At 36.5% G+C, this 26170-nt stretch overlaps 5 protein-coding genes across 7 annotated transcripts in view; all 5 read left to right on the forward strand.

Annotated features, from left to right (window-relative positions):
• The window catches only part of cyp2v1 (cytochrome P450, family 2, subfamily V, polypeptide 1), a 28430-nt gene extending 24122 nt beyond the window's left edge, over window positions 1-4308 (forward strand). For 2 of the 3 annotated variants that reach the window (XM_073932413.1, XM_068215431.2), the window contains exons 8-9: window positions 2660-2801; window positions 2965-4308. In XM_073932413.1, the coding sequence (XP_073788514.1) occupies window positions 2660-2801; window positions 2965-3071 (249 nt within the window). In that variant the 3' untranslated portion in view covers window positions 3072-4308. Of the gene's footprint in view, window positions 1-523; window positions 1477-2659; window positions 2802-2964 lie in introns of those variants that run through there. The other variant, XR_012395478.1, reaches the window with a different exon arrangement.
• cyp2p6 (cytochrome P450, family 2, subfamily P, polypeptide 6) lies at window positions 4089-9513 on the forward strand. Its single transcript, NM_200139.1, is given in 9 exon segments — window positions 4089-4390; window positions 4699-4861; window positions 5020-5169; window positions 5278-5438; window positions 5524-5700; window positions 5778-5919; window positions 7241-7428; window positions 7520-7661; window positions 8441-9513. Coding segments are annotated over 9 exon segments (1491 nt in total). The 5' UTR covers window positions 4089-4198; the 3' UTR covers window positions 8617-9513.
• A 345-nt stretch (window positions 9514-9858) lies between these two features.
• Window positions 9859-14454, forward strand: cyp2p7 (cytochrome P450, family 2, subfamily P, polypeptide 7). The gene is made up of 9 exons (NM_001083049.1): window positions 9859-10052; window positions 11596-11758; window positions 12801-12950; window positions 13016-13176; window positions 13264-13440; window positions 13529-13670; window positions 13763-13950; window positions 14037-14178; window positions 14275-14454. The coding sequence occupies exons 1-9, from the start codon at window positions 9861-9863 to the stop codon at window positions 14448-14450; spliced, it is 1491 nt and encodes a 496-aa protein (NP_001076518.1). The 5' UTR covers window positions 9859-9860; the 3' UTR covers window positions 14451-14454.
• A 2013-nt stretch (window positions 14455-16467) lies between these two features.
• cyp2p8 (cytochrome P450, family 2, subfamily P, polypeptide 8) lies at window positions 16468-20754 on the forward strand. The gene is made up of 9 exons (NM_001083035.2): window positions 16468-16683; window positions 16852-17014; window positions 17105-17254; window positions 17334-17494; window positions 19447-19623; window positions 19712-19853; window positions 19943-20130; window positions 20314-20455; window positions 20552-20754. The coding sequence occupies exons 1-9, from the start codon at window positions 16492-16494 to the stop codon at window positions 20725-20727; spliced, it is 1491 nt and encodes a 496-aa protein (NP_001076504.1). The 5' UTR covers window positions 16468-16491; the 3' UTR covers window positions 20728-20754.
• A 1944-nt stretch (window positions 20755-22698) lies between these two features.
• On the forward strand, window positions 22699-25941 carry cyp2p9 (cytochrome P450, family 2, subfamily P, polypeptide 9). Its single transcript, NM_200620.1, is given in 9 exon segments — window positions 22699-22958; window positions 23121-23283; window positions 23380-23529; window positions 23604-23764; window positions 23928-24104; window positions 24200-24341; window positions 24418-24605; window positions 24759-24900; window positions 24997-25941. Coding segments are annotated over 9 exon segments (1491 nt in total). The 5' UTR covers window positions 22699-22766; the 3' UTR covers window positions 25173-25941.
• Window positions 25942-26170: the final 229 nt, after the last annotated feature.

The following is a 26170-nucleotide window of genomic DNA, read 5'->3' on the forward strand; positions in this document are numbered from 1 at the left end:
ATTGGAGACGTCCATATCAATCACAAGAAGATTCCTCTTCAGTTGGAAAAGGTCATATCGAGCTGCTTATTAGCTGATTGTGGAGCGATCATAAACATTGCATTTCAGACTGTAGCCCACAGCTTTTTCAGCTGTATTCATGTTTTTTTTTTCAGTTTGCTGAAAAATATGGAAATGTTTTAAGCATACAAATTCTCGGAATAAGATTTGTTGTTTTGATTGGGTACAAAACAGTGAAAGAATTCTATGCACAAGGTGACAGTCTCACTGATCGACCCATATTGCCAATATTTTATGACATCTTTGGAGACAAAGACTAGTCAATCTGGTAACCTAAAGGTTCACTTTTCACTGTTACTGACAGTCCCACACGTATAACAGAAAATAATGGCACAAAGAACAGTGTGTGTGTGTGTGTGTGTGTGTGTGTGTGTGTGTGTGTGTGTGTGTGTGTGTGTGTGTGTGTGTGTGTGTGTGTGTGTGTGTGTGTGTGTGTGTGTGTGTGTGTGTCTTCTTTTCAAAGAAGTTTTTAAAAACACAACATCATTACAGCATGACTGAGAAAGAGGCCCTAGCGTTACTTCTTGCCCTCCAGCACTTTGTGGTTGGTAGCAACTTACCTGTCGTGATTTACACTGACCACGACCCTTTGGTTTTTCTCCAGCGCATGGTCAACTCCAGTCAGAAGCTAATGATGTGGTGGTCATAAAGCATAGTAGTGCAAGGTTTTAACATTGACATCCGCCACAGGTATGGTACAGAAAACGATATTGTCAATGCTCTTTCTAGAGCTTGATATGTGTTTGTTTTCTGATATTAGTTGTCAACATTTTTTTTTGTTTTTTTTGACTTAAATGGGTGGGGGTGTTGCGTTGGCAGGTGTGTTTGTGTCTGTCTCTCTTGCTCCCTCTCTTACCACCTGCAGGTCCTGCCCCAGTTACGCAGGCAATGTGCCCTGGGATTGGAGTAGGTTACCCAGGGCATTCTTTAAAAATAGACCAACGGGTGCGGGGCGGGAGGGCGAGTTTTGTTGGCTTGTTGTTTTGAATTGGTGTTATAAAATTTTTCTTGTTGTTATCGTTGATTATGTTTCCTGTGCTGTTGTTTAAGTTTTGACTTTGTGTTGTATTCCCATCTGTGTTTCCCCTTTCTATTATTTTGTTTTTGGTTTGTTTGTTGGTTGTAAATATTGTAAATATTTTATACATGGCAGTAGGAGATGACGCCACACTTTTCTTTTTGTAAATATTTTCATCTGTTTTTGTTCTTAGTTATGGAGATAGGTGTAAAAAAAAAATTTTTCTGTTATTTTATTAGGTGTAGTATTAAGTTTCATTTGGGTGTTTAGTAAGCGTGTATTTTTGTTTATTATTGTTCTGTGGGTTCACCCTGAGGTAGTTGGCTTCATGTTTTTCTTGGTGATAAAAAAGAAAAAGACATATAAAGAGACCCTGCACAAAGGGGTCATTAAAAGTGAAATTTTCTTTGTCAGGTGTTGTTTTTATGTGGCGGCCATGACCCTAGACCAGGGTCGTAACAATTTTTAGTTGTAAATGTTGAACTATCATTATAAATGCTGTACAAGTATTGTTCATGTTTATTTCATGTTAGTAAATGCGTGAACAAAACCTTAAACTAAAAATATGTTTGCTATATTTATACTTAAATATAACCTCTTTGTATTTGTAGGTATGCTCATGTACACTAAGTCTATTTCTTTAGCTAACGTTCAGGAGGAGATTGATGGTGTTGTTGGAGGCTCTTTATCAGACAGAGACAACATGCCCCACACTATTGCTGCCATTCATAAGTTACATAAGTTATAAGTCATAAGGATGGGAAATATTGTCCCATTAAATTTGGCCTGTGTTACTTCAAAAGAAACCCAGACAGGAAAATACTCCATTCCAAAGGTAAGTCTAGTAGTTTCAGATGATTTTAAGTCTTGAGACTACTTGATTTGTATTTAACCCTCAGTCATTTTAATGTGTTCACATAACAGGTCCATACATCTAGTGGTTAGACTTTGACAAATAAATGTCTTTTTTTTTTTGACCATTTTTACTTTAAAGATATAAACTGCATTATGGGACTATGATCTCACTCATGCTCTGTCAACTTTTAATGTTGAAAATGCAACAGTGCAATATAAAAGTGATAAGTGACTTTAATGGACATAAAAGTAGTATATTTATTTATTTATTTATTACAGTGGAGAAAAACTGTTGTGCATAATTTAAGTTAAATTTGTGTCGCATCATGAATTTTCTTCAAAAAGAGTCAAATGAAATGAATATGTAATAAAATAAAGTATATTCATTTTAGGAGGCTACTTCAACAGGGACTAATCATTGACTAAGCTGAAGAAAAATGAACAAAGGAATGAATAACCACTTATTTTTATTAAAAGAATAACTTAATGTCATTGGTGGGTTTTGACCATCAGGGAATACCAGAGAGTTAAAGTTGTATTCTAAATTTAACTTTTATACATGTATATGTTTTTTATTAACTTATTTATTATCTGTTTATTGTCCTGTATCTGTAATTCAGTTGCACTGTAGAAGCTCTGTCACAAAAACAAATTCCTCGTATGTACGAACATACCTGGCAATAAAGCTTTTTCTGATTCTGGTTCTTATATCTTGTTGTTCTTCAGGGCACTCTTGTGATTGGCAGTTTGACATCAGTGCTGTTTGATGAGTCTGAGTGGGAGACGCCTCACTCTTTTAACCCGGGTCACTTCCTGGATGCTGAGGGCAAATTCAGGAGGAGAGATGCCTTTTTACCTTTTTCTCTAGGTACAAAACAATAAGTTTTCTATCAATCCACATTTATACTTTCACAATATTGTATTGTTTTATAAAAAGGACTGTTTTAATTTCCTGTAAAATGTAACCCATTTAATGAGCAAACAAACATTTTAATTATAATATATAAACATTCTTTGTATTTGATTTTCAGGTAAAAGAAGATGTCCCGGGGAGCAATTGGCTTTTTCTTTACATGTGGGTGTGGAGCCCAGCTTTGATTATAAAGTAGGGAACCACTGGATGTCCCCTACCACATAATTTGTGTGCTGTGCCACAAAAAGATATGCAATTTTTATACACAAATAGACAGGAATTGGGACACTCTTCTTAATCACAAAAAGTAAAAGTACTTAAAGTAAAGAGACATACAGAGAAAATATGTATCATTTTATTTTTGGAAATTGTGATCATGTTTATTGCCTGTAATTGGCTAGGGAGGAGTTTTTCAGTGGGTAAAGATAAAGGCTGGCAGAGGTGGTGACTTGTTTCAAAACCCTAATGTATGAGATTATATAACATGCAGGTTACTCAAGGGGATTATACACTCATTCAGATGTGTAGAAGAATTTGTTTATGTTTTAGAAAAAATTGATTAGTGTAATGTTGGCTGAACGGCTTTGAATCACAGGGGAAAATGCATTTTAAAATAAATTCACACAGAAAATAATTTGTTTAAAATCAAAACAATATTTCACAATCTTTAAGTTTTATTGTATTTTAAATTGACACGTGGTATAGAATGAAATTTTATTTTTCATTTAAAGTGATATGATTTCTGATCTGAGAAGTAGAATGTTCAGAAGATGTATGAAATGCTGCAGATATTTTGCATGATTAATATTTATATCTGATCATAAATGAATGTTTTTACTTTGTAATTCTTGGATAAGGATGCCAGCTTTAAAAAAAAAATAATGTCCCCTACCACACAAGTTTTGTGCAGTGCCACGTAAGGACTAAATGGACACACTTTTTAATTACTGAATAAAGAGACATACAGAGAAATATGTATCATTTTATTTTTGCAAAATTGTGGAAAAACTCAAAAAAAAAAAGTATCTTCTGTTCGTCATATTTAATGTAACGTTTTAAAAATTGGAAGATAATTGTGATACTGAATACAAGTGAACAAAATGGTCATTATTTAATTCCTAATTATTCATTTCAATAATTCAAATATTAAAGAAAACAATCGACTAGAAAACGATTTACGTTCAAGACGTTCTGTGTTACGTAATAGCCCATCAAGGGGAAATGCGCCAAAAAAAAGGCGGTGTATGGTTGGACTTTATATCGGCAGGTCGTGTAAACACCCTCGACTTGTAATTCGCGTTATTACTTTAATTCAGACATTAAATCTTCCCAACAGACCAAACATAACCGTCATGGACCTGTTGCACATTTACGAGTGGATCGACATCAAAGCTGTATTGTTTTTTGCCTGTGTGTTTTTATTACTGAGTAACTATATCCAAAATAAAACACCGAAAAACTTTCCTCCTGGACCATGGCCTTTACCTATCATTGGAAACCTTTATCACATCGATTTCAATAAGATTCATCTTGAAGTGGAAAAGGTAAAAGCAGTCTTTATCTTTGTTGATGTTTGGCATGTTCTGAGTACGTTACGTTATTTTATCCCATGCGGAACATTTATATAGAAGTACAGCTAATACATTTGAAATATGTGCATTTATGAAATACCAATGCTTAAATTTAGGCATATAATTTGTTGCATAAGCTAGGATGGATATCTTTAAAAAAATGTGAAATGCAAACATGAACTTAAATTTGTGTCGTTTTGTATACTGTCGTATAAGCTTTTTTGAAGATTACAAAAGTTCAGCAGTCTTTGAACTACGTACATCTAATGCATATTTTAAAGCTTTCAGAAAAATACGGAAGCGTTGTAAGCGTTCATCTTTTCGGACAAAGAACTGTTATTCTGAACGGGTACAAACAAGTGAAGGAGGTGTATATACAACAAGGCGACAACGTGGCTGATCGACCTGAGTTACCTATGATTCACGACATAGCCGGAGACAATGGTAAGTCTCGTAGCCTCATTTAAACACAGCCTTTTTGGTTTCAGTACAAATTGTAAATTGTTTTATGCACCAGATGATGGTGCATAAAAATATTTAACTGAAAACAATTTTTCCAAAGATAAAAAGTTAATAATTATTATTAATCATTAATATCTTAGGTTTAGTTGCTCCCAGTGGATATAAATGGAAGCAACAGAGGAGATTTGCACTCTCAACTCTTCGGAACTTTGGTTTGGGGAAGAAAAGTCTGGAGCCGTCCATCAATCTTGAATGTCACTATCTGAATGAGGCTATCTCAAATGAAAATGGTGTGTATTAAGGTTTATGGCGTAAAAAGAATAGACTCTAAATTACTTTTTAAAAGCATTTAAAATTGGAAGCGTAATGTGATAATTTCAGTTATAATAACTTTCCAGGTCGACCTTTTGACCCTCACTTACTTCTGAACAACGCTATCTCAAATGTGATCTGTGTGCTGGTGTTTGGTAATCGATTTGACTACAGTGACCATCACTTCCAGACTCTGCTGAACAACATCAATGAGGCTATGTATCTGGATGGAACAATTTGGGCTCAAGTAAACAATTTTAGAGTATGACAATCTATTTCTGCCCTTTCAGCATCTTTGTTGGACACCTTATATTTTTGTATTCTTTGTTCAGCTTTATAACTCCCACCCACGGATTATGCGGCTACTGCCTGGACCACACAAGAAAAATATTACTTTGTGGAACAAAGTGATTGACTTTGCTCGAGAGAGGGTGAAAGAACACAGAGTGGATTATGATCCATCAAATCCTCGAGACTACGTTGACTGCTTTCTAGCTGAGATGGAAAAGGTGAATCCCCGTCTAAATTGCTGCCCAGGAATGTAATGGTAATTGTAACATGAATGTCTCTCATTTATCTTGTTCAGCTTAAAGACGACACAGCTGCAGGGTTTGATGTGGAGAACTTGTGCATCTGTACTCTGGATCTGTTTGTAGCAGGAACTGAGACCACCTCCACCACTCTTTCTTGGAGTCTTCTCTACATGATAAAATATCCCGAGATTCAAGGTGGGAACTGACTATGAGAAGAGTATATACATATATACACACATACATATATACATGCATATATATTAGGGATGTAACGGTATCAGAATTTCACGGTACAGTAATACCTCAGTATGAATGTCACGGTACGGTATTTATTGAATCATTTACAGGAAAAAACAAAACTTATGAAAATACTCCAAAAAAGTGCCAAAAGTGTCAAAGGCATACAAATTAGCCATCTATCTGTAAGCTTTGAAACAGGAACTTCAATTTTAATAACAAAAAAATATCAAACCATGTAAAAAAATAAAGTTTCAATTTAGTATTGTTGAAAACTCATCACATTCAACATTTAATCACTCACTCACTTAGATAGAGATGGGTTTAAAGGAAAATTATCATATAAATATAATCTGGTAAAAGCTGGTATCTCTGGGCATTTACAATGTCCCCTGCAACAGAAAAAAAAAACCTCTCATTTGGGACTGAGGTTTCTGGGACAAGAGAGATATGACTTGGCCCAGGTTGACAGCAGTGGGTAACGTTGTGCATTGTCTTTCACCCACTTGAGAGGACAAACCATGAGTAAGATAGAGGTCTCATGTGTGCATCAATCTGAACAGTGTGCTGACAACACCGCTATTCAGTACGCGCGCGACAACACAGCTGATAAGAACTTGCGCGACAACACAGCTGATAAGAACTTGCGCGAAAACACCGCTATTCAGTACGCGCGCGGCGACAACACCCGCTTTAGAGTTTTCCAGCTCTTTTTCATCCCCGCTTCTAGCAGCACACTCCATTTCCGCATTACTGGATCTGTAGCGACAACAGACCGCAAGGGATGATGGTCAAGCCTGGGCTGATGGGAATTGTAGTTTTCGCTACCTCCCGTTCGCTTCATTTGCCTGAGCAAATTTTCTCAGAAGACCTATAGTTTTACCGAGTCATGCGACTTCGGTAATATCGAAAAAAATTAATATTGCGGTATGACGGTATTTACAATACCGTTACATCCCTAATATATATATATATATATATATATATATATATATATATATATATATGTGTGTGTGTGTATATGTATATATATATATATATATATATATATATATATATATATATATATATATATATATATGTGTGTGTGTGTGTGTATATATATATATATGTGTATATATGTATATATATTTATATGTGTGTGTGTGTGTGTGTATATGTGCGTGTATATATATATATATATATATATATCACACACACACATACATACATGCATACATACGGAGATAATGTCACGCTCTTAATTTTGTCTTGTAATATATCCACTGTGTCTTTTTAGCTAAAGTTCAGGAGGAGATTGATCGTGTTATTGGAAGCTCACGGCAGCCATCTGTATCAGACAGAGACAACATGCCCTACACCAATGCTGTCATTCATGAGATACAGAGATTTGGAAATATTGCCGCATTAAATTTGCCGCGGGCTGCTGTGAAAGATATCCAAGTTGGGAAATACTTAATTCCAAAGGTACAGTAACAATAGTTGGTGTAACATTGCATTGTACGTCTACAGACAGCATGTATTGTTTGATAAATTTAAAATTTGTTTGTATTTTTAGGGCACAATTGTAATTGGCAATTTGACATCAGTGCTGTTTGATGAGTCTGAGTGGGAGACGCCTCACTCTTTTAACCCGGGTCACTTTCTGGATGCTGAGGGCAAATTCAGGAGGAGAGATGCCTTTTTACCTTTTTCTCTAGGTACAAGAAAACTCAGATTTTTAGCAATCAGTTTATTTTTGACAATTTCCATTGTTGTGCATTACTACTGTACTGTATATTTGTGCAGATGCATAGTATTGTTTTGCAAAGAAACATTGCCACCTACTGGCCTTGCCTGCTGACTGCATTTCATTGCATTAGTCCATTGTTGTCTTGTGTAAAAACCCTGAGAATTCATTCATTCATTTTCTTTTTGGCTTAGTCCCTTTATTAATCTGGGGTCACCACAGCGGAATTAACCGCCAACTTATCCAGCATGTTTTACAACTAGGAAACATCCATACACACTCATTCACAAACATACACCACAAACATTTTAGCTTACCTAATTCACCTATAGCGCATGTCCTTGGATTGTGGGGGAAGCCAGAGCACCCGGAGAAAAGTCATGCCAACACAGGTAGAACATGCAAACTCCACACAGAAATGCCAACTAACCCAGCTCGAACCAGCAACTTTCTTGTTGTGAGGCGATTGTGCTACCCACTGCGCCACTGTGCTGCCCACCCTGAGAATTTATGTTTGAAAAAATGTTTGAATTATCTTGTAAAAGTAGGCTTTCATCCAGCAAATGAACTCAAAAGCACTTAAATAAATTCACTTCCCGCATGTCAAATATTTGAATCACTCAACTTTAGGAGTATGAGCTTCCATGGTAAATTAGCACATAAGCATATTGTAATGCAGCTATTTACATAGAGGTGTTTACTTTGCAGAAGTGCAAGTCACATACAAGTTCATTCTGTTTCTATTTTCAGGAAAGAGAGTGTGTCTTGGGGAGCAGTTGGCGAGGATGGAGCTCTTCCTCTTTTTCACCTCTCTGCTGCAGCATTTCACTTTCTCTTCACCAGCAGGTGTGGAGCCCAGCTTCAATTACAAACTGGGAACAACTCGTGCTCCTAAACCATTCAAATTGTGTGCTGTATCTCGATAAGACAGACAGTACTTGTGACTGATTCTGTATATTTACGGATTTGATTGTTTTGGAAAATGCATTACCATTCGCTTGCTTTGGATAGTGATATATAATTAAGTTTGAGCTAGCGTCTAAAAAACTTGTGCTGTGTAAACTATTTTTTTGTGTGGTCATGATGCATAAAATAGCTTAAATGCTTGATAAATGTCTCTCATGCTGCACCCATGAGGTCTTCACAGTATTGAAGCAGATGTATTAGGTTATTGTAAGCTGAGAAAATATTATATACTATTCCTTCTATGCTAATGAAGGACAACTGAGACATTCCAAGCATGGGATGGGTCCTCCTGATGTGGCAGAATTCCTCACAGCTCCGATACACATCTCTGCCATTTGCTTACAGTAACCATGTGCTTTTCACCATACACAATTCATCTGCCCGTAATCTTCCTTCATATAACTTTGTCATGTTTGGTGTCATTTGACAGTTTAGGACTTCAGCTTTGTAGTGATGAAATCAACAGAGACATTGATTGATTGTATTTTAATATACAATATAATAACTATTGTTGAGTCATGGCCTGAGGAAAGAATGTTAATGTTCTTCTCCCCCACTTTATCTCCTCAACTTTGCTCTCATGTTCAGCTGGTTTTGGGGGTTGGTATTCACTTATTTTTGACAATGCTTTGCTCAGTATAATAAGGAAAGGGTTGATCTGGGAGAATGGCTTTTATCTGCTTCTCCCCCACACCAGTGCGTAGCCTCATATGCTAACAAAGGCAGTTTCACTGTCTTTGTTACACAGCAGTGCTTACTTTACAGCTAATTTCATTATACAGTATGTTAGTTTGTTTTATTCTACTGTCTGTATATTTAAATGTAACTTGATAAACAACTTTGCCTGCTTTAAGACATAGAGATTCTTTCTCCTTATCAATGATGAAAACAACTTTAATGGAGTCAGATTAATTACAATGGAGTCAGATAAATAATGGACTTAAACCTTCAACTGCTTTCTTTCCGATATTGTTTCAATATAGCAGCGTAAGCCTCAAGCCTTACAGTTATGCATTTAACTTTGTGACTCAGTGACGTATACTGTATGCTTGTCAAATATAAGGTCATGTAGAGTGTCTTAAAGCACTGATTACATAACCTTAAATCTGGAACTGTGCCACAACTGCATTGCAAAACAGTCCAAGGAAAGGAGTCCTTTCGAGTTAAAGCGCTGTACAGATCGTAAACCTGACTGAAGTTCATCATGGACGTGTTGCAGTTCTACAAGTGGCTTGACATCAAGACTGTTTTGGTATTTTTAGTTGTGTTTTTATTTTTGAGTGATTATATCAGAAATAAATCGCCGAAAAACTTTCCTCCTGGACCCTGGTCTTTGCCGTTTATTGGACACATTCATCATATCGAGCACAAGAAGGTTCATCTTCAGTTTTTAAAGGTAAATTGTTATACATCTTTACTTTAAACGCGTAAGTTATATATTGTATTTGTAGTTAAACTACAGTAGCTGACTTTTAATTGTTGAGGGTTGGAAGTCTGGATAATTTACAGCTAAAGAGCGCGAAGAGGTCAAAATTACGATTATTTAAAAGACAAATGGTTTACTGTTAGTTGAAAGGTGTTTTGGGCATGTTTTAGCTGGTCAGACCAATTATTACTAGAAGCACATTTAGCATGAACAACATCGCGCTCGCACACACAAAATCTCTGTTATTTAATTCAATCTGTGTATAATGTTTATAGTACATCTATCTGTAAATATTACCCATAGTTTTTCTCTAATTGCACTTTATAAATTATACCTATATCCACTTTAACTCCGCGACTTTCGCTTTAAGATTTAAAGGGCTAGCATTGCACCAGACCCCTAAGTGTTTTCGTTTAAGTGTAGAAGATATTTTATGCACATAGGCTATGGATCATTTTGGTTTTTATTCGACTGTACAAAAGTTATTTACACTTAAATACACAGTATTTTGGAAACCCAAGCTGGGTATTGAACATTGGTTTGTTTTCATATTTTTCATATGGTTCATATGACAGCTGTACAAGTTATAGCTCAAATATAAGCTCTTGCCGGTGCTCATACAGTTCTAGCTTTCTTTTTACTGAATTATATTCACATATCAAACACTTGCCAAATGAATTGTGGTGTTTCCATGGCGCAGAAGTGAAAACAATACATTTATGATCAATAAGCAGCCCCAGATAGCACAGACAGCTGTCATCTCTTACCTTATGCTGTGTGCTTCAGGGCCATTTCTCCTCTGTTTTTGAGGTGATGTGCATAAGTAGTCCTTTATATGTCTGATGTGGTCCAAACACAGTGAATTAAGTTTGATCAAATGTAAGAATAGTGAAATATGAAGACAATGATCGATCCCTGTGGCCTGTATAGCACCTCTCATCAGTTAGAATACAATAACTTTTGCATAGATAATGGTGGAGACTATTTTTCCCCCCTATGATTACAGACATGTGCAGGAACCACCAAAATTAATTACAGCAACCTAGACCACACAGAACCTAAAAGGTACACTTTCAAATTTGAGTTTATAAAAAATACAAAAAGCGCCTCTTTTTTTAGGTGTTTATTATAACACAGACGACATATACAGATATTTTAAACACTTTCAATAGTGTTTTATGAAAGTTCAAAGGGTTTTCTTTAAATGATACCAAATTTTTGCATTTACACCTCTGCATGTGGATTTGGAAAGCTTTTAAATTTGGGAAGGCAAAATCCAGGTGGAAATCCAAAAACAACACTGGGGTTTAATATATATTTTATATTGCATTATGTTTAAATAATATTGCTATTGAGTTATTGACTATATAAGTTATTGACTGTATGAAAACATTGTGAACAGTTGGGACTTCATAAAGTTGAAAATATATGAAAGTGTGTGAACTAATAAATATGACTTTTTTAGCCTGCTATTTAATGCACCATTTCTTAATTTTCAATCTTTATTTTGCAGTTTGCTGAAAAATATGGCAAGATTTTCAGCATAAGACTTTTTGGACCAAGAATTGTAGTGTTGGATGGATATAAACTGGTAAAGGAGGTGTATTTGCAACAGGGTGACAATCTGGCTGATCGGCCCATTTTACCAATGTTTTATGACATCACTGAAGACAAAGGTCAGTCTGAATGAAAAATGCCATTTACTCACCTTCAGTGTTCAAATTTTCAAGTTATGCTGGCTGAATTTAAATGTAGCTCTAAAATTAAGCTAAATCAAGTTTCTACAGAGAGTCTCATCTGTTTCAGGCTAACAACCAAGCTAAGATTAATCCTAGATGAAGATTAATACTACATAAAAAAAAGATTAAAGAGTAGAAAATATGATTAAATAGATTATTTTAAAGGTAAAATAGATGCACAATATTGAGTGTTTGCGGTTAATCTTCATGATAAATTTCCTGGTTACATTAATGTTTGTAGTTCACATTTAAGGCAATGACTGACTGTTTTAAGCTCAACTCTTCCTTTTGAAGAGTTCACAATTAGCTGACGATTAATTATAAAACAAGTTTGGCATGCTGTCCTGGGAGAGATCCCTGGGCTCCCTCCTGTTTGCAGGGCGAGAGGGGAGCTCTGAGCTCAGGTAGGTCTCAAGAACTCCCCCTTATTTAATAAGAGCTGATGACAGAAAATGATTGGTATGAAGGGATATGCTGCTGGATGAGAGTTTAACGGTAATGCTAAATATAGATTGATCAATTCACTTATGGTGCATGTTTTCTGGAATGTGGGAGGAAACCATAGAACCCTGGGGGAAACCCACGCAAGCACGGGAAGAACATGCTAACTTCGCACAGAAACAACAGCCAGTCTGTTAAAGGACTAGAACCGGTCACGTTCTTGCTGTGAGGCAACCGTGTTAATCACTGGGCCACCATGCCGCCCTATGAAGGGAAAGGTGGAGGAGTAGGGGTGGAAGGGGGGAGTCTTCAAATCGAAGTTGACTGTAGTGAGAAACCCTGGCTCTTTACAGTGGCTTAGGAATCGTCTGATTGGTGAATCATGCATTAGTTAATGCAGAACCAGCCGTGTTCAATCATAATCACGTTATCGTTTTAAAATTAGTTTATAAATAAACTTCACTTAATAGATAGTAGACTTATACTTAAGAGAGGAATAAAAAAATAATAATAATCTAAATTAATATTACATTAACAGGGTTAATTGGGTCCAATGGGTATAAATGGAAGCACCAGAGACGATTTGCACTCTCAACTTTTCGAACCTTTGGATTGGGGAAGAAAAGTCTGGAGCCGTCCATTCTCCTGGAATGCAGTTGTCTGAATGACGCCTTTTCAAATGAACAAGGTATTTGAAAAAAGAAAGTAACATACAAAATTGGAGGCATGGTGTAACTTCAACTTCTGTTGTAGGTCGACCCTTTGACCCTCGCTTACTTCTGAACAACGCTGTCTCAAATGTGATCTGTGCGCTTGTGTTTAGTAATCGATTTGACTACAGTGACCATCATTTCCAGACTCTGTTAAAACACATCAATGAGGTCTTATATCTGGAAGGAACAGTCTGGGCTCAGGTAAATGTATTTTCAATATACAATACAGTGACTCACACAAACTGATGTTTTATACATGATATGCTAAGTTTACCTGTTGTTCTTTAGCTTTACAACTTTTTCCCATGGCTCATGCGACGACTGCCTGGACCCCACCAAAAAATATTTGTTCTGTTGAACAAAGTGATTGACTTTGTTAGAGAGAAGGTGAATGAACACAGAGTGGATTATGATCCTTCAAATCCTCGAGACTACATTGACTGCTTTCTAGCTGAGATGGAAAAAGTGAGACACTTACTAATTGTGCTGGAATGATTTTGTAATAATCATGTATGGATGTTCATTTGAAATGCTTCTTGTTTATGTTGTTCAGCTTAAAGACGACACAGCTGCAGGGTTTGATGTGGAGAACTTGTGCATCTGTACTCTGGATTTGTTTGTAGCAGGAACTGAGACCACCTCCACCACTCTGTACTGGGGTCTTCTCTACATAATAAAATATCCTGAAATACAAGGTGAGAGCTTACTATCAGATACAGCATTCATATGCACATAAAAATAATATGTTAATACTTGAAATGTTCTCATTGTCGTTTTGTATCCTCAGCTAAAGTTCAGCAGGAGATTGATGCTGTTGTTGGAGGCTCACGGCAGCCATCTGTATCAGACAGAGACAACATGCCCTACACCAATGCTGTCATTCATGAGATACAGAGGATGGGAAACATAGTCCCATTAAATGTGTTTCGAATTACTGTAGAAGATACTCAGATAGGAGAATACTCTATTCCAAAGGTGGGTCTGGTGTTTAAAGCACTCTTTATTTCTAGATTTTCTTCTACACATTTGTAGTTTTTATTAAACCTTTTGTTGTTCTTCAGGGCACTCTTGTGATTGGCAGTTTGACATCAGTGCTGTTTGATGAGTCTGAGTGGGAGACGCCTCACTCTTTTAACCCGGGTCACTTCCTGGACGCTGAGGGCAAATTCAGGAGGAGAGATGCCTTTTTACCTTTTTCTCTAGGTACAAGAAAACTGTTTCCAAATGATCCCAGTTCAGTTCAGTCCTCCTATAAAGAAATGCATTATGATTAAATCTGTCGGTTTGTTTGATTTTCAGGAAAGAGAGTGTGTCTTGGGGAGCAGTTGGCGAGGATGGAGCTCTTCCTCTTCTTCTCCTCTCTGCTGCAGCGCTTCACTTTCTCTCCACCAGCAGGTGTGGAGCCCAGCTTGGATTATAAACTGGGTGGTACTCACAGTCCCCAGCCATATAAATTGTGCGCAGTGCCACGATAAGACAGTCATAACTGAAATATTTGTTGATGCATTGTTAATTTTCTGTTTTTAACAGATTGATAAATGATAGTATACATAGCGTGTTACAGAAAAACAACAAACAACCATAATAAAAGTAACAAAAACCACAAAAACATAAATATTTCAAGAGCAAAGATAGATCTATGAATAGACAGAGTGTGTTGCAAACATTTCTCGAAGCTATAATAAAAAAGAAACCAGAAAGACAGTACTAATAATAAGAATAATTTTAATGTACAGTTGAATGAAAATAATCATACATTAATATTATATCTGAAAAAAGGCTTGTATTTGGATATTTTTTGTATTAATAGGTAAACAAGCAGGAGGAGATTTGAGATTAAAAATATATTTTTTTTATATGTAAATATATACTGCTATTCATTTATTAAAATGTATTTTATTTGTGAACTTGTTCATTCATTCTTTAAATTATTTATTCATTCAACAATTCCACTGACACCATTATTTTTACCCAGGTTATCTTGTGCAAAAGTTTGGTTATTATGTGAGACGCAATAGTCATTTTTTATCGATTGCTTGGGTTTTGTTTAGCTTTCTGATTTATTCATTCATTCATTTTCTTTTCGGCTTAGTCCCTTTATTAATCCAGGGTCGCCACATCCCTGGGAAACATCCACACACACTTATATACTACGGACAATTTAGCCTACCCAATTCACCTGTACCACATGTCTTTGGACTGTGGGAGAAACCGGAGCACCCGGAGGAAACCCACGCGAATGCAGGGAGAACATGTAAACTCCAAACAGAAATGCCAACTGACCCAGCCGAGGTTCGAACCAGCAACCTTCTTGCTTTGAGGCGACAGCACTACCTACTGCGCCACTGTGGCCTAGTTTTCTGATTTATTTATTAGAAAAACCTAAATTATTGTGAACATAAATGGAAACAAATTAAATGTATGTTCTCCATCCAAACAACATATTTTTTCCTACATAGTAGGACAAATAGTGTGGATGTCAATAGCTCTGATTAGAAGCCAACTGTGAGTAGATTTATGTGGGTAGCTCTTGTTGAATATGTGGAAACTATCGAGCTGTTCACTAAGATGATGCATCAATTGAAATTATATTAGTGAAAAAAAGTACAATGAGCAGAAAATTATTTTATTATGCAGTATTTTTCTGACATTTTTGCATTTTATCCAGTACCATAAATTAATCACATTTTGAACAGCAAAGTTACAGAGTGCGTTGTTATTTAAATGATTATTTGACCCAAAAATGAATATTAATGAAATCATTTACTCTGCCTTGTGTGATTTTTTAAATAGATTTCTTACTTCTGTTAAATACACACACACAAACAAAAATAGTTTTAAGAATGATGGTTGCTGGCACCCATTAACTCCCATAGTAGGAAAACAGTTTTTAGGAAACCATTAACACAGTAGAAAGAATTATTTAGACAACAAAATAAATTCCTGATTTTAGTTAGAATTGGACTACTACAGGGGGATCTAGACTAATATTACGCCTAAAGAAGTTATCTGAAACTCTACCAGTAAATCAAGATCTTCAGACCTTGGCTGTGTTTGAAGCTCTATGGTTTGTTGAATAGTTGAATAAGAAATGAAGACTTCAGATGCAAAAAAGGGCCATCTGACATTTTCTTCCAAACTCAGTATTTTTCAGTATTTTTCTCAGGCTCCTGTTTTCACTTTAAGATTCTTTTAATTGTCTTTAAAGTGTACTTTAACAAAAACAAGGAGGTTAAGAAAAATTACAGAGGCACTCAGAGGTTTTTGTATCTGAAGTCTTCGATATATTTTGCATGTCTTAATTTTAAACTGTGTTCAATTCTGAATCATAGTAAGGTTGTGGCTTTCTTTTTCTTTGGTGTGGCTCGCTTTTGCTGTAATTTTCTGCAGTTAATGTGCAAAAAAGAGGACTTTGAAGCTTTACCATAGATAAGAGGGACCTATACACACACAACCTATCTGGAGCCCAGCTCACTTGAATTACTGTACTGCTCAACAAAACAGGAAACATCCGTCATGGACTTGTGGTACCTTTACGAGTGGATCGATATCAAAAGTATTTTGATATTTCTGTGTGTGTTTTTATTGCTGGGTGATTATATAAAAAATAAAGCACCAAAGAACTTTCCTCCTGGACCCTGGTCTTTGCCGATAATAGGAGATCTTCATCATATCGATAATAGTAAGATTCATCTTCAGTTCACAAAGGTAAAGTTCATCTCTATGTTCAAGCAAATCTTAATATAGTTGATGGCAAAAAACAAACTTGAGTCCAGTGTAAAATTGTTTTTTTAGTTAGAAGATGTCATTACTAAATATTAAATATTCCTGTTCTTTGCAGATTACCTATTTTGATTGTAAAATCGTATTTTTTAGTTTGCAGAAAGATATGGCAATATTTTCAGCTTTAGACTTTTTGGACCAAGAATTGTGGTGTTGAACGGGTATAACTTGGTCAAAGAGGTGTATATAAAACAAGGAGACAACCTCGCTGATCGACCAGTGTTACCACTATTTTATGAAATCGTTGGAGACAAAGGTCAGTCTAATGCCAGAATGTTAAAGTCATTTCACATTTCAACAAAAATAGTAACTAATCAATTAACTGTAAGGTTCATTTTGTGAACAGGTTTAATTCTTTCCAGCGGATATAAATGGAAGCATCAGAGGAGATTTGCACTCTCGACTCTTCGAAATTTCGGATTGGGGAAGAAAAGCCTGGAGCCATCTATCAATGTTGAATGTGGCTTTCTGAATGAGGCCATCTCAAATGAACAAGGTATTTCACTGAAGATTGTTTCATTGAGAAATATATTTGACATTTAAAGCACAGTGTGATTTATGACTTTCTGTTCAAGGTCGACCCTTTGACCCTCGCTTACTTCTGAACAATGCTGTCTCAAATGTGATCTGCGTGCTGGTGTTTGGTAATCGATTTGACTACAGTGACCATCACTTCCAGACTCTGCTGAAGAACATCAGTGAAGCTGTGTATCTGGAAGGAAGCATCTGCAATCAAGTAAATATTGTGACATTGTAAAAAAACAATTGCCCAGCAAGCTTTTTTTGTACTTAAATAACATCTTTGTTAAAACAAGACTAAATTTAACCTGTCAGTGAAAATCTAATATAAGAATAGCTCCAAACTACAATCCCAGATCAGAAAAGATGGGATATGAATATGGAAAACACAAATTAAAAAAGAAAGAAGTCATTTCTAAATGTTCTTAGTATTTCATTGCAGACAATACATCAAACATTATTTAATGTGTTCCACATGATTGTTATTAAATAAACACTTATTCCAATTTTGGTTCTTGCAACACATTTGAAATAAGTTGGAACATTAAAGCATTGAGAGGGGTCTAGATGCAGACCTGGTGCAGTGCAATCTGAGCTGCACCCAATGCTTTTTAATGCGCTCACCTAACCCCACCCCTAACCCTACCCATCACAGTAACGTCACTCACTCCACTGAGTGCATTGTGTCTGACATTGCATCGCTGAGTGATGCAATCTCAGCTTGCATTATAAAGGCTGCACCCAGATATTATTGAAAAGATTTACCACTTTATAGTGTTTTCATTCCTTTTCACAACACTTAAAAGACGTTTAGGAACTGAAGACACCAAGTGATGAAGTGTTTTAAGTGTAATTTTGTCCACTTCTTCCTGCAAACAAGTCTTAAGGTAGGCAACTGTACAGGGTCTTCATTGTCACATTTTGTGCTTCAAAATGCACCACACATTCTCTATTGGAGACAGATCAGGGCTGCAGGCTGGCCAGTCGAGTACCTGCATCCTCTTACTCCGCAGCCAGGACTTTGTAATGTGTACAGAATGTCGTTGGTTTTGCATAGTTTTTGCATTTTGTGTTTCCACTGTGTGATGGTCTATCCCAGATGCCTATGAGCCCAGCGAAGTCATTGGCAGTTCTGGACACTGTTAACACACGGCTTCCTCTTGGCACAGTACAGTTTTGACTGGTATTTGTGGATGTAACTATTGTGGTACTTGACAAAGGTTTGCCAAAGTTGTCCTGAGCCCATGTGGTGATATTGCTTATAAATGAATGCCGATTCATGATGCAGTGCCGCCTGAGGGATCGGAGATCACAATTGTGCAGTTTAGGCTTGCGCCCATAAAGGATGCACTGAAATTTCCCCAGATTTCTTGAGCAATTCAATGATGTAATGCACTGTTAAAGGTGAAATGTCCAAATGTCTTCCTATATTTCTCTGAGGAACATTGTTTTCAAACATTTCAATAATTTTCTCATGTATTTGTTGGCAAACTGAAAATTCTCTGCCCATCTTTGCTTCTAAAAGACTAGACCTTTGTTGGATGCTGCTTCTGCACCAAATCATAATTAGAATCACCTGTTGACATCACCTGTTTCATTATTTAACCAATTTACCCAATTATTAGCCCTAAACTGCTCCTGTCCCAATTTTTTTGGAATTTGTTGCAGGTCTGAATGGCAAGGAAGGAAGTATATTTACAAATGAAATGAAGTTGACTGGACATAACATGAATTAATTTGTGTTCATGTTATCTGCAATGAAATGCAGGTCAAATTAAATTTGGAAAAAATTCTATTTTTTATTTGCATTTTTCAAACTGTCACAATTTTCTGATTTGGGGTAAAAATATAATAGACATCTAAGAATAGCCCAAAATACATATAAATAAATAATTAACTAAATAATTAACTACACATATAAAGTCTGTCTATTTGATGATTAGTGATGATTTTAACCTAGACATCTCTTAAAAACAAATTTACTTGGTGGGTTATTTGCTCATTTTCACTGCTCGGTGTACATCATGCTTAGTTCAGATATACACAGTATGTAGTCAAAAATAATACACGTTTGACACCGATTTGATCTCAAATTTATACAAACAAAAAGCAGAATTGTGATAAATTAAAAAAACAAGATTTATGAGAGCAGATGTAACTTTTTTTTAGCTTTACAACATGTTCCCATGGCTCATGGAGCGACTGCCTGGACCACATAAGACAATTATTACTCTGTGGCGGAAGGTGACTGACTTTGTTCGAGAGAAGGTGAATGAACACAGAGTGGATTATGATCCATCAAATCCTCGAGACTACATTGACTGCTTTCTAACTGAGATGGAAAAGGTGAAACCCTTTCTTATAGTACAGGAATGTTCTTGTAATAATAATGCATGGATGTTCATTTGAAATGCTCCTTGTTTATGTTGTTCAGCTCAAAGACGACACAGCTGCAGGGTTTGATGTGGAGAACTTGTGCATCTGTTCTCTGGATCTGTTTGTAGCAGGAACTGAGACCACCTCCACCACTCTGTACTGGGGTCTTCTCTACATGATAAAATATCCTGAGATACAAGGTGAGAGCTTAATACCAGATACAGCATTCATATGCAAATACAAATAATGTGTTTACATTTTTTCATGGCTTTCTCTACTTCATCCTCAGCTAAAGTTCAGGAGGAGATTGATGCCGTTGTTGGAGGCTCAAGGCAGCCATCTGTATCAGACAGAGACAACATGCCCTACACCAATGCTGTCATTCATGAGATACAAAGGATGGGAAATATAGCCCCAATAAATCTGGCCAGGAGTACTTCAGAAGACACCCAGATAGGAAATTACTCTATTCCAAAGGTGGGGTTAGGGATATTTAAACACAGTTTTGGTATGTGTGATTATACTCTTGTCATAAGGATATTTGTCCATGAACTATATACTGCTCATTTACTCAATGTGCAAAACTTACTAAGAGTAATTTAACAGGTAAATATTATTCCTGTGGTGAACTGTGATTTTAAGCATCTTGTGTTTTTTCAGGGCACAATGGTGACCAGTAATTTGACATCAGTGCTGTTTGATGAGTCTGAGTGGGAGACGCCTCACTCTTTTAACCCGGGTCACTTCCTGGATGCTGAGGGCAAATTCAGGAGGAGAGATGCCTTTTTACCTTTTTCTCTAGGTACAAGAAAAGTATTTCCAAATGATCCCAGTTCAGTTTAGTCCTCCTATAAAGAAATGCATTATGATTATGTCTGTCGGTTTGTTTGATTTTCAGGAAAGAGAGTGTGTCTTGGGGAGCAGTTGGCGAGGATGGAGCTCTTCCTCTTCTTTTCCTCTCTGCTGCAGCGCTTCACTTTCTCTCCACCAGCGGGTGTGGAGCCCAGCCTGGATTATAAAATGGGGGGCACACACTGTCCTAAGCCATTTAAACTGTGTGCAGTTCCACGCTAAATTAAGAAACACTCATGCAAACCTTTCAGCAATTTTAAAAGATACATTTTTACATTCAAGATTATTTGATGATTTATAAAATACAAAACTACTTACAAATAAGCCTGTATTGAAAACAAAGAGATTAAGGGGATAAATTGTTGTGTAAACTCAAGATCTGAACTGTGAACTGAGCTCTGGCATCAGGAGAAAGAACTGTGAAGCAGTCCAGACCTGAAAAAGTGAGAATGAGAGAATGTTTAGCAATGCGTACAATAAAACTGCACTGTAGACTAATGTTAAGATGTGTAGGTCTGCAGATTTTAGAGAAATATAACTAAAATATGTGGTATTTGATGACATCATAGGACCCAAGTGATCACTTCAACCTGCCACGGCAAGAAAGGTGGTGCTCCATCACCTGAGAAGAAAAAAACACATTGAAAAGTTGTCATAACCCACTGTAAATAAACAGGTCTTGATAGATAAAATGAAAGGCAATTATAATCAGCTTTGATGCGGAGTGTCTTATCAGGTACCACACTTCCTCTTGCCTCGGACTCCAGCAACAGCTATGAACAAGCACGTTTGTTTTTAGTTACTTGTGGATCTTCTATTATGGTGAATAACACATAAACGACATTGTCTCTCATTTAAAATAAATCCCATTTCCCAAGTTTTGCCTATGATATATTTCATCCACAAAAGATGGTAACGTTAATAACCACTCGGTAAAATCCCTTAGCTACAGACTTTTATTATTATAAAATTTTATTATATTTTATTATTTCAAAGACTTTTATTGGAGGAGAGGTGGGTACTTGGGACCCTAAAATGTCTTGAAAGGCTGTGTTCAAAACTGAATGCTTTCTTGAGTGATTTGTCATTTTTGACCACTTAATCTATAGAATATATTATGAATGTAATTTAGATTTATATTGTTCCTGCCGTAATGTCTTAACTGGTTACCAGCTCCATTAGGCATTCAAATGTGTTTTTACCAGCTGTAGGACCTATGAATAAAATCAGACGTTTCAATGTTAATGCAATTGTCTTGTTGTTTGGTATCAAGTTATTGCTGCCACATTTTTTAACTGTGATAAATTAGCAAATGACTATACCCTGTCATGAGAATAAGTTATATTAAGGTTTGTAATAAAATAAAAGCAACATACAAAGTCAGTGGTGGTAATAATAGACAGACAGATATATGGATGTTTAAACATAAATCAAAGACTTTATAAACAATTTAGTTATCATCTTTAAACAATTTGATGGAAGCTCATGGCAGCCATCTGTATCAGACAGAGACAACATGCCCTACACCAATTCTGTCATTCATGAGATACAGAGTATAGGAAATATAGGCCCATTAAATGTGTTTGGAATCACAGTGAAACCACTCAGGAAAATATTTTATTCCACAGGTGGGTCTGGTGTTTGAAGCACTTTATTTCTAGACTTTCTTCTACATGTCTGTAGTTTTATTAAACCTGTTGTGTTTTTTTCAGGGCACTCTTGTTATTGGCAGTTTGACATCAGTGCTGTTTGATGAGTCTGAGTGGGAGACGCCTCACTCTTTTAACCCGGGTCACTTCCTGGATGCTGAGGGCAAATTCAGGAGGAGAGATGCCTTTTTACCTTTTTCTATAGGAAAACTGTTTCCAAATGATCCCAGTTCAGTTTAGTCCTCATATAAAGAAATGCATTATGATTATCTGTCGGTTTCTTTGATTTTCAGGAAAGAGAGTGTGTCTTGGGGAGCAGTTGACGAGGAGGCTTCCTCTTCATCTCCTCTCTGCTGCAGCGCTTCACTTTCTCTAAGTATTAAATTTTGAATCTTAATAAGGTTGTGGCTTTCTTTTTTTTTCTGTTTGGTGTGACTCGGTATTGCCACCATTTTTTGCAGTTAATGACCAAAAAAGTGGACTTTGGAACTTGATCATAGATAAGAGGGAATTACACACACACAGCCTATCTGGAGCCCAGCTCACTTGGATTACTGTACCGTTTATGCCAACCTCTGTTAAAACTGCTCAACAACACAGGAAAAGTTAGTCATGGACTTGTGGTACCTTTACGAGTGGATCGATATCAAAAGTATTTTGATATTTCTGTGTGTGTTTTTATTGCTGGGTGATTATATAAAAAATAAAGCGCCCAAGAACTTTCCTCCTGGACCCTGGTCTTTGCCGATAATAGGAGATCTTCATCATATCGATAATAGCAAGATTCATCTTCAGTTCACAAAGGTAAAGTTCATCTCTATGTTCAAGCAAATCCTAATATAGTTTATGGCAAAAAACAAACGAGTCCAGTGTAATAAAAATGTAAAAAGTAATTGCTAAAAATTAAATATTCCTGTTCTTTGTAGATTACCTACTGTATGTTGATTGTACAATCATATTTTTCAGTTTGCAGAAAGATATGGCAATATTTTCAGCCTAAGACTTTTTGGACCAAGAATTGTGGTGTTGAACGGGTATAACTTGGTGAAAGAGGTGTATATAAAACAAGGAGACAACCTCGCTGATCGACCAGTGTTACCACTATTTTATGAAATTATTGGAGACAAAGGTCAGTCTAATGCCAGAATGTTCAAGTGGTGATTTAACAATTCAACAACAAAAAAATTAATTATCAATTAACTGTGAAGGTCTGCTTCATAAACAGGTATAGTTCTGTCCAGCGGATATAAATGGAAGCATCAGAGGAGATTTGCACTCTCGACTCTTCGAAATTTCGGATTGGGGAAGAAAAGCCTGGAGCCATCTATCAATCTCGAATGTGGCTTTCTGAATGAGGCCATCTCAAATGAACAAGGTTCAGTTTTAACTGAGTATTGTTAAATATATTTTAGGTGAAACCACAATGTTATTTACCACTTTCTGTTTAAGGTCGACCCTTTGACCCTCGCTTACTTCTGAACAACGCTGTCTCAAATGTGATCTGTGTGCTGGTGTTTGGTAATCGATTTGACTACAGTGACCATCACTTCCAGACTCTGTTAAAGCACATAAATGAAGCGATCTATCTGGAAGGAGGCATCTGTGCTCAAGTAAACATTTTCACTTTGTTTAACACTTGCTCTGCTCTTTTTGCTATTGTTGGAATTGGGCATATTTGAAATACATACTGCATGTTTGATGCTGATTTGAGCTCAGATTTCTGAGAATAAACAGAACTGTGTAAATAAAAGTATTTTGTAACCCTTTTTTTAGCTTTATAACATGTTCCCATGGCTCATGCAGCGACTGCCTGGATCACATAAGAAAGTTATTACTCTTTGGAAGAAGGTGATTGATTTTATCCGACAGAAGGTGAATGAACACAAAGTGGATCATGATCCATTGAATCCTCGAGACTACATTGACTGCTTTCTAGCTGAGATGGAGAAAGTAAGAATCTTCTCAAGTGTGCTGGTGCAGGAAAGTTCTTGTAATAATAATGTATGGCTTTTCATTTGAAAATATGTCAAATTTATGTTGTTCAGCTTAAAGATGACACAGCTGCAGGGTTTGATGTGGAGAACTTGTGCATCTGTACCCTGGATCTATTTGTAGCAGGAACTGAGACCACCTCCACCACTCTGTACTGGGGTCTTCTCTACATGATGAAGTATCCTGTGATTCAAGGTATATAAAGATACAGCCATTAACATAAACAGTAGTTCACACTTTCAGTATTCTTATGGTCTTTCTGTATCCTCAGCTAAAGTTCAGGAGGAGATTGATCGTGTTGTTGGAGGCTCAAGGCATCCATCTGTATCAGACAGAGACAACATGCCCTACACTAATGCTGTCATTCATGAGATACAGAGGATGGGAAATATTATCCCAATAAATGTGACCAGGACTACTTCAGAGGATATTCGGATAGGAAAATACTCTGTTCCAAAGGTGAGCTTAGGGATATTTAGGTAGATTGATTAAGCATCATTTTACTCTTGTCGTAAGGATATTTCTGCATAAAAAGAATATGTACTGTTAATTCAACAGGTAAATATTATTCCTGTGGTGAACTGTGATATTAAGCATCTTGTGTTTCTTCAGGGCACAATGGTGACCAGTAATTTGACATCAGTGCTCTTTGATGAGTCTGAGTGGGAGACGCCTCACTCTTTTAACCCGGGTCACTTCCTGAATGCTGAGGGCAAATTCAGGAGGAGAGATGCCTTTTTACCTTTTTCTCTAGGTACAACAAAACTGTTTCCAAATGATCCCAGTTCAGTTTAGTCCTCCTATAAAGAAATGCATTATGATTATGTCTGTCGGTTTGTTTGATTTTCAGGAAAGAGAGTGTGTCTTGGGGAGCAGTTGGCGAGGATGGAGCTCTTCCTTTTCTTCTCCTCTCTGCTGCAGCGCTTCACTTTCTCTCCACCAGCGGGTGTGGAGCCCAGCTTGGATTATAAATTGGGGGCCACTCACTGTCCCCAGCCATATAAACTGTGTGCAGTTCCACGCTAAATTAAGAAACACGCATGCAATTTTAGACATTTCAGTCATTTTAAAGATATATGTTTTTTAAAAGTTTATTATTTGGTGATTTTTTATAATGCAAAACTATTTACAAATAAGCCTGTATTGCAAACAAAGGAATTATGGGGATAAGATGTTGTATAAATCCAAGATCTGAGCTGTGAACTGAGCTGCGGCATCAGGAGAAAGAACCGTAAAGCAGTCCAGGACCAGACCTGAAAGAGAGAGTATGAGAGAAATGTTTAGCAATGCATAACGTATAACGGCACTGTATACTGCTAATATTACATGTGTGGGTGGGGTCAGTAAAATGGAAATAGTCATTTACAACATAATTTGGTCACTTGCATGTCTTTAGAGTGTTATAAAGTTACAGTTATAGGGTGGCAGTTAATAACCAATAATGTACTATTTCACAACATTAGTCACTTCAATCTGCCACTGCAAGAAAGACAGTAGTCCATGTTCTGAGAAGAAAAACATTTATTTTTTGATAACCCACTGTAAATGGACAGCACTTGATGATAATAGTACAATTGGTCAGACCCTCATATTCAGCTTTGATGCGGAGTGTCTCATCAGGGCCTTTATGGGCAGAGTTGACTCTGAGGTGGCAGGGAATGCCATATGAAACACAAGCTTAGCTTGTTTAGAGAACCTTTTCATGATATGCTTATTTTTTGAGATCGGAATTTTGGGTTTTTATGAGCTGCATGCCAAAATCATCAATATTATAACAATAAAAGGCTTTGAAAAACTTCAGTTGTGTGTAATGAATCTGTAAAAATGGGTTTTAAACCACAGTGGTTCAAACTGTTCTGCAATCTCATACCAAAAAACGGAAATAAGGGCAGTATTAATAGCTATAAATGTGGGAGAGCATTGATATTATGTGATTGTATTGTATTGCAATATGGAACAATTAAGTGTTGATGTTAAATCGAAAGTAATTCACAAATACTTAAAAATGAAATGATTTAATGACA

The sequence above is a fragment of the Danio rerio genome, chromosome 20 (assembly GCF_049306965.1).
Source record: "Danio rerio strain Tuebingen ecotype United States chromosome 20, GRCz12tu, whole genome shotgun sequence".
NCBI classification, from domain to species: Eukaryota; Metazoa; Chordata; class Actinopteri; order Cypriniformes; family Danionidae; genus Danio; species Danio rerio.

Bases quoted from the DNA above. Each gene is read 5' to 3' on its own strand.
- cyp2p7 (NM_001083049.1), top strand. From the start codon at position 9,861: ATGGACGTGTTGCAGTTCTACAAGTGGCTTGACATCAAGACTGTTTTG. The intron at 13,441-13,528 runs GTGAGACACTTA...TATGTTGTTCAG, and splicing joins TTCTAGCTGAGATGGAAAAA to CTTAAAGACGACACAGCTGC. The intron at 14,179-14,274 runs GTACAAGAAAAC...TTTGATTTTCAG, and splicing joins CTTTTTACCTTTTTCTCTAG to GAAAGAGAGTGTGTCTTGGG.
- cyp2p8 (NM_001083035.2), top strand. From the start codon at position 16,492: ATGGACTTGTGGTACCTTTACGAGTGGATCGATATCAAAAGTATTTTG. The intron at 19,624-19,711 runs GTGAAACCCTTT...TATGTTGTTCAG, and splicing joins TTCTAACTGAGATGGAAAAG to CTCAAAGACGACACAGCTGC. The intron at 20,131-20,313 runs GTGGGGTTAGGG...GTGTTTTTTCAG, and splicing joins GAAATTACTCTATTCCAAAG to GGCACAATGGTGACCAGTAA.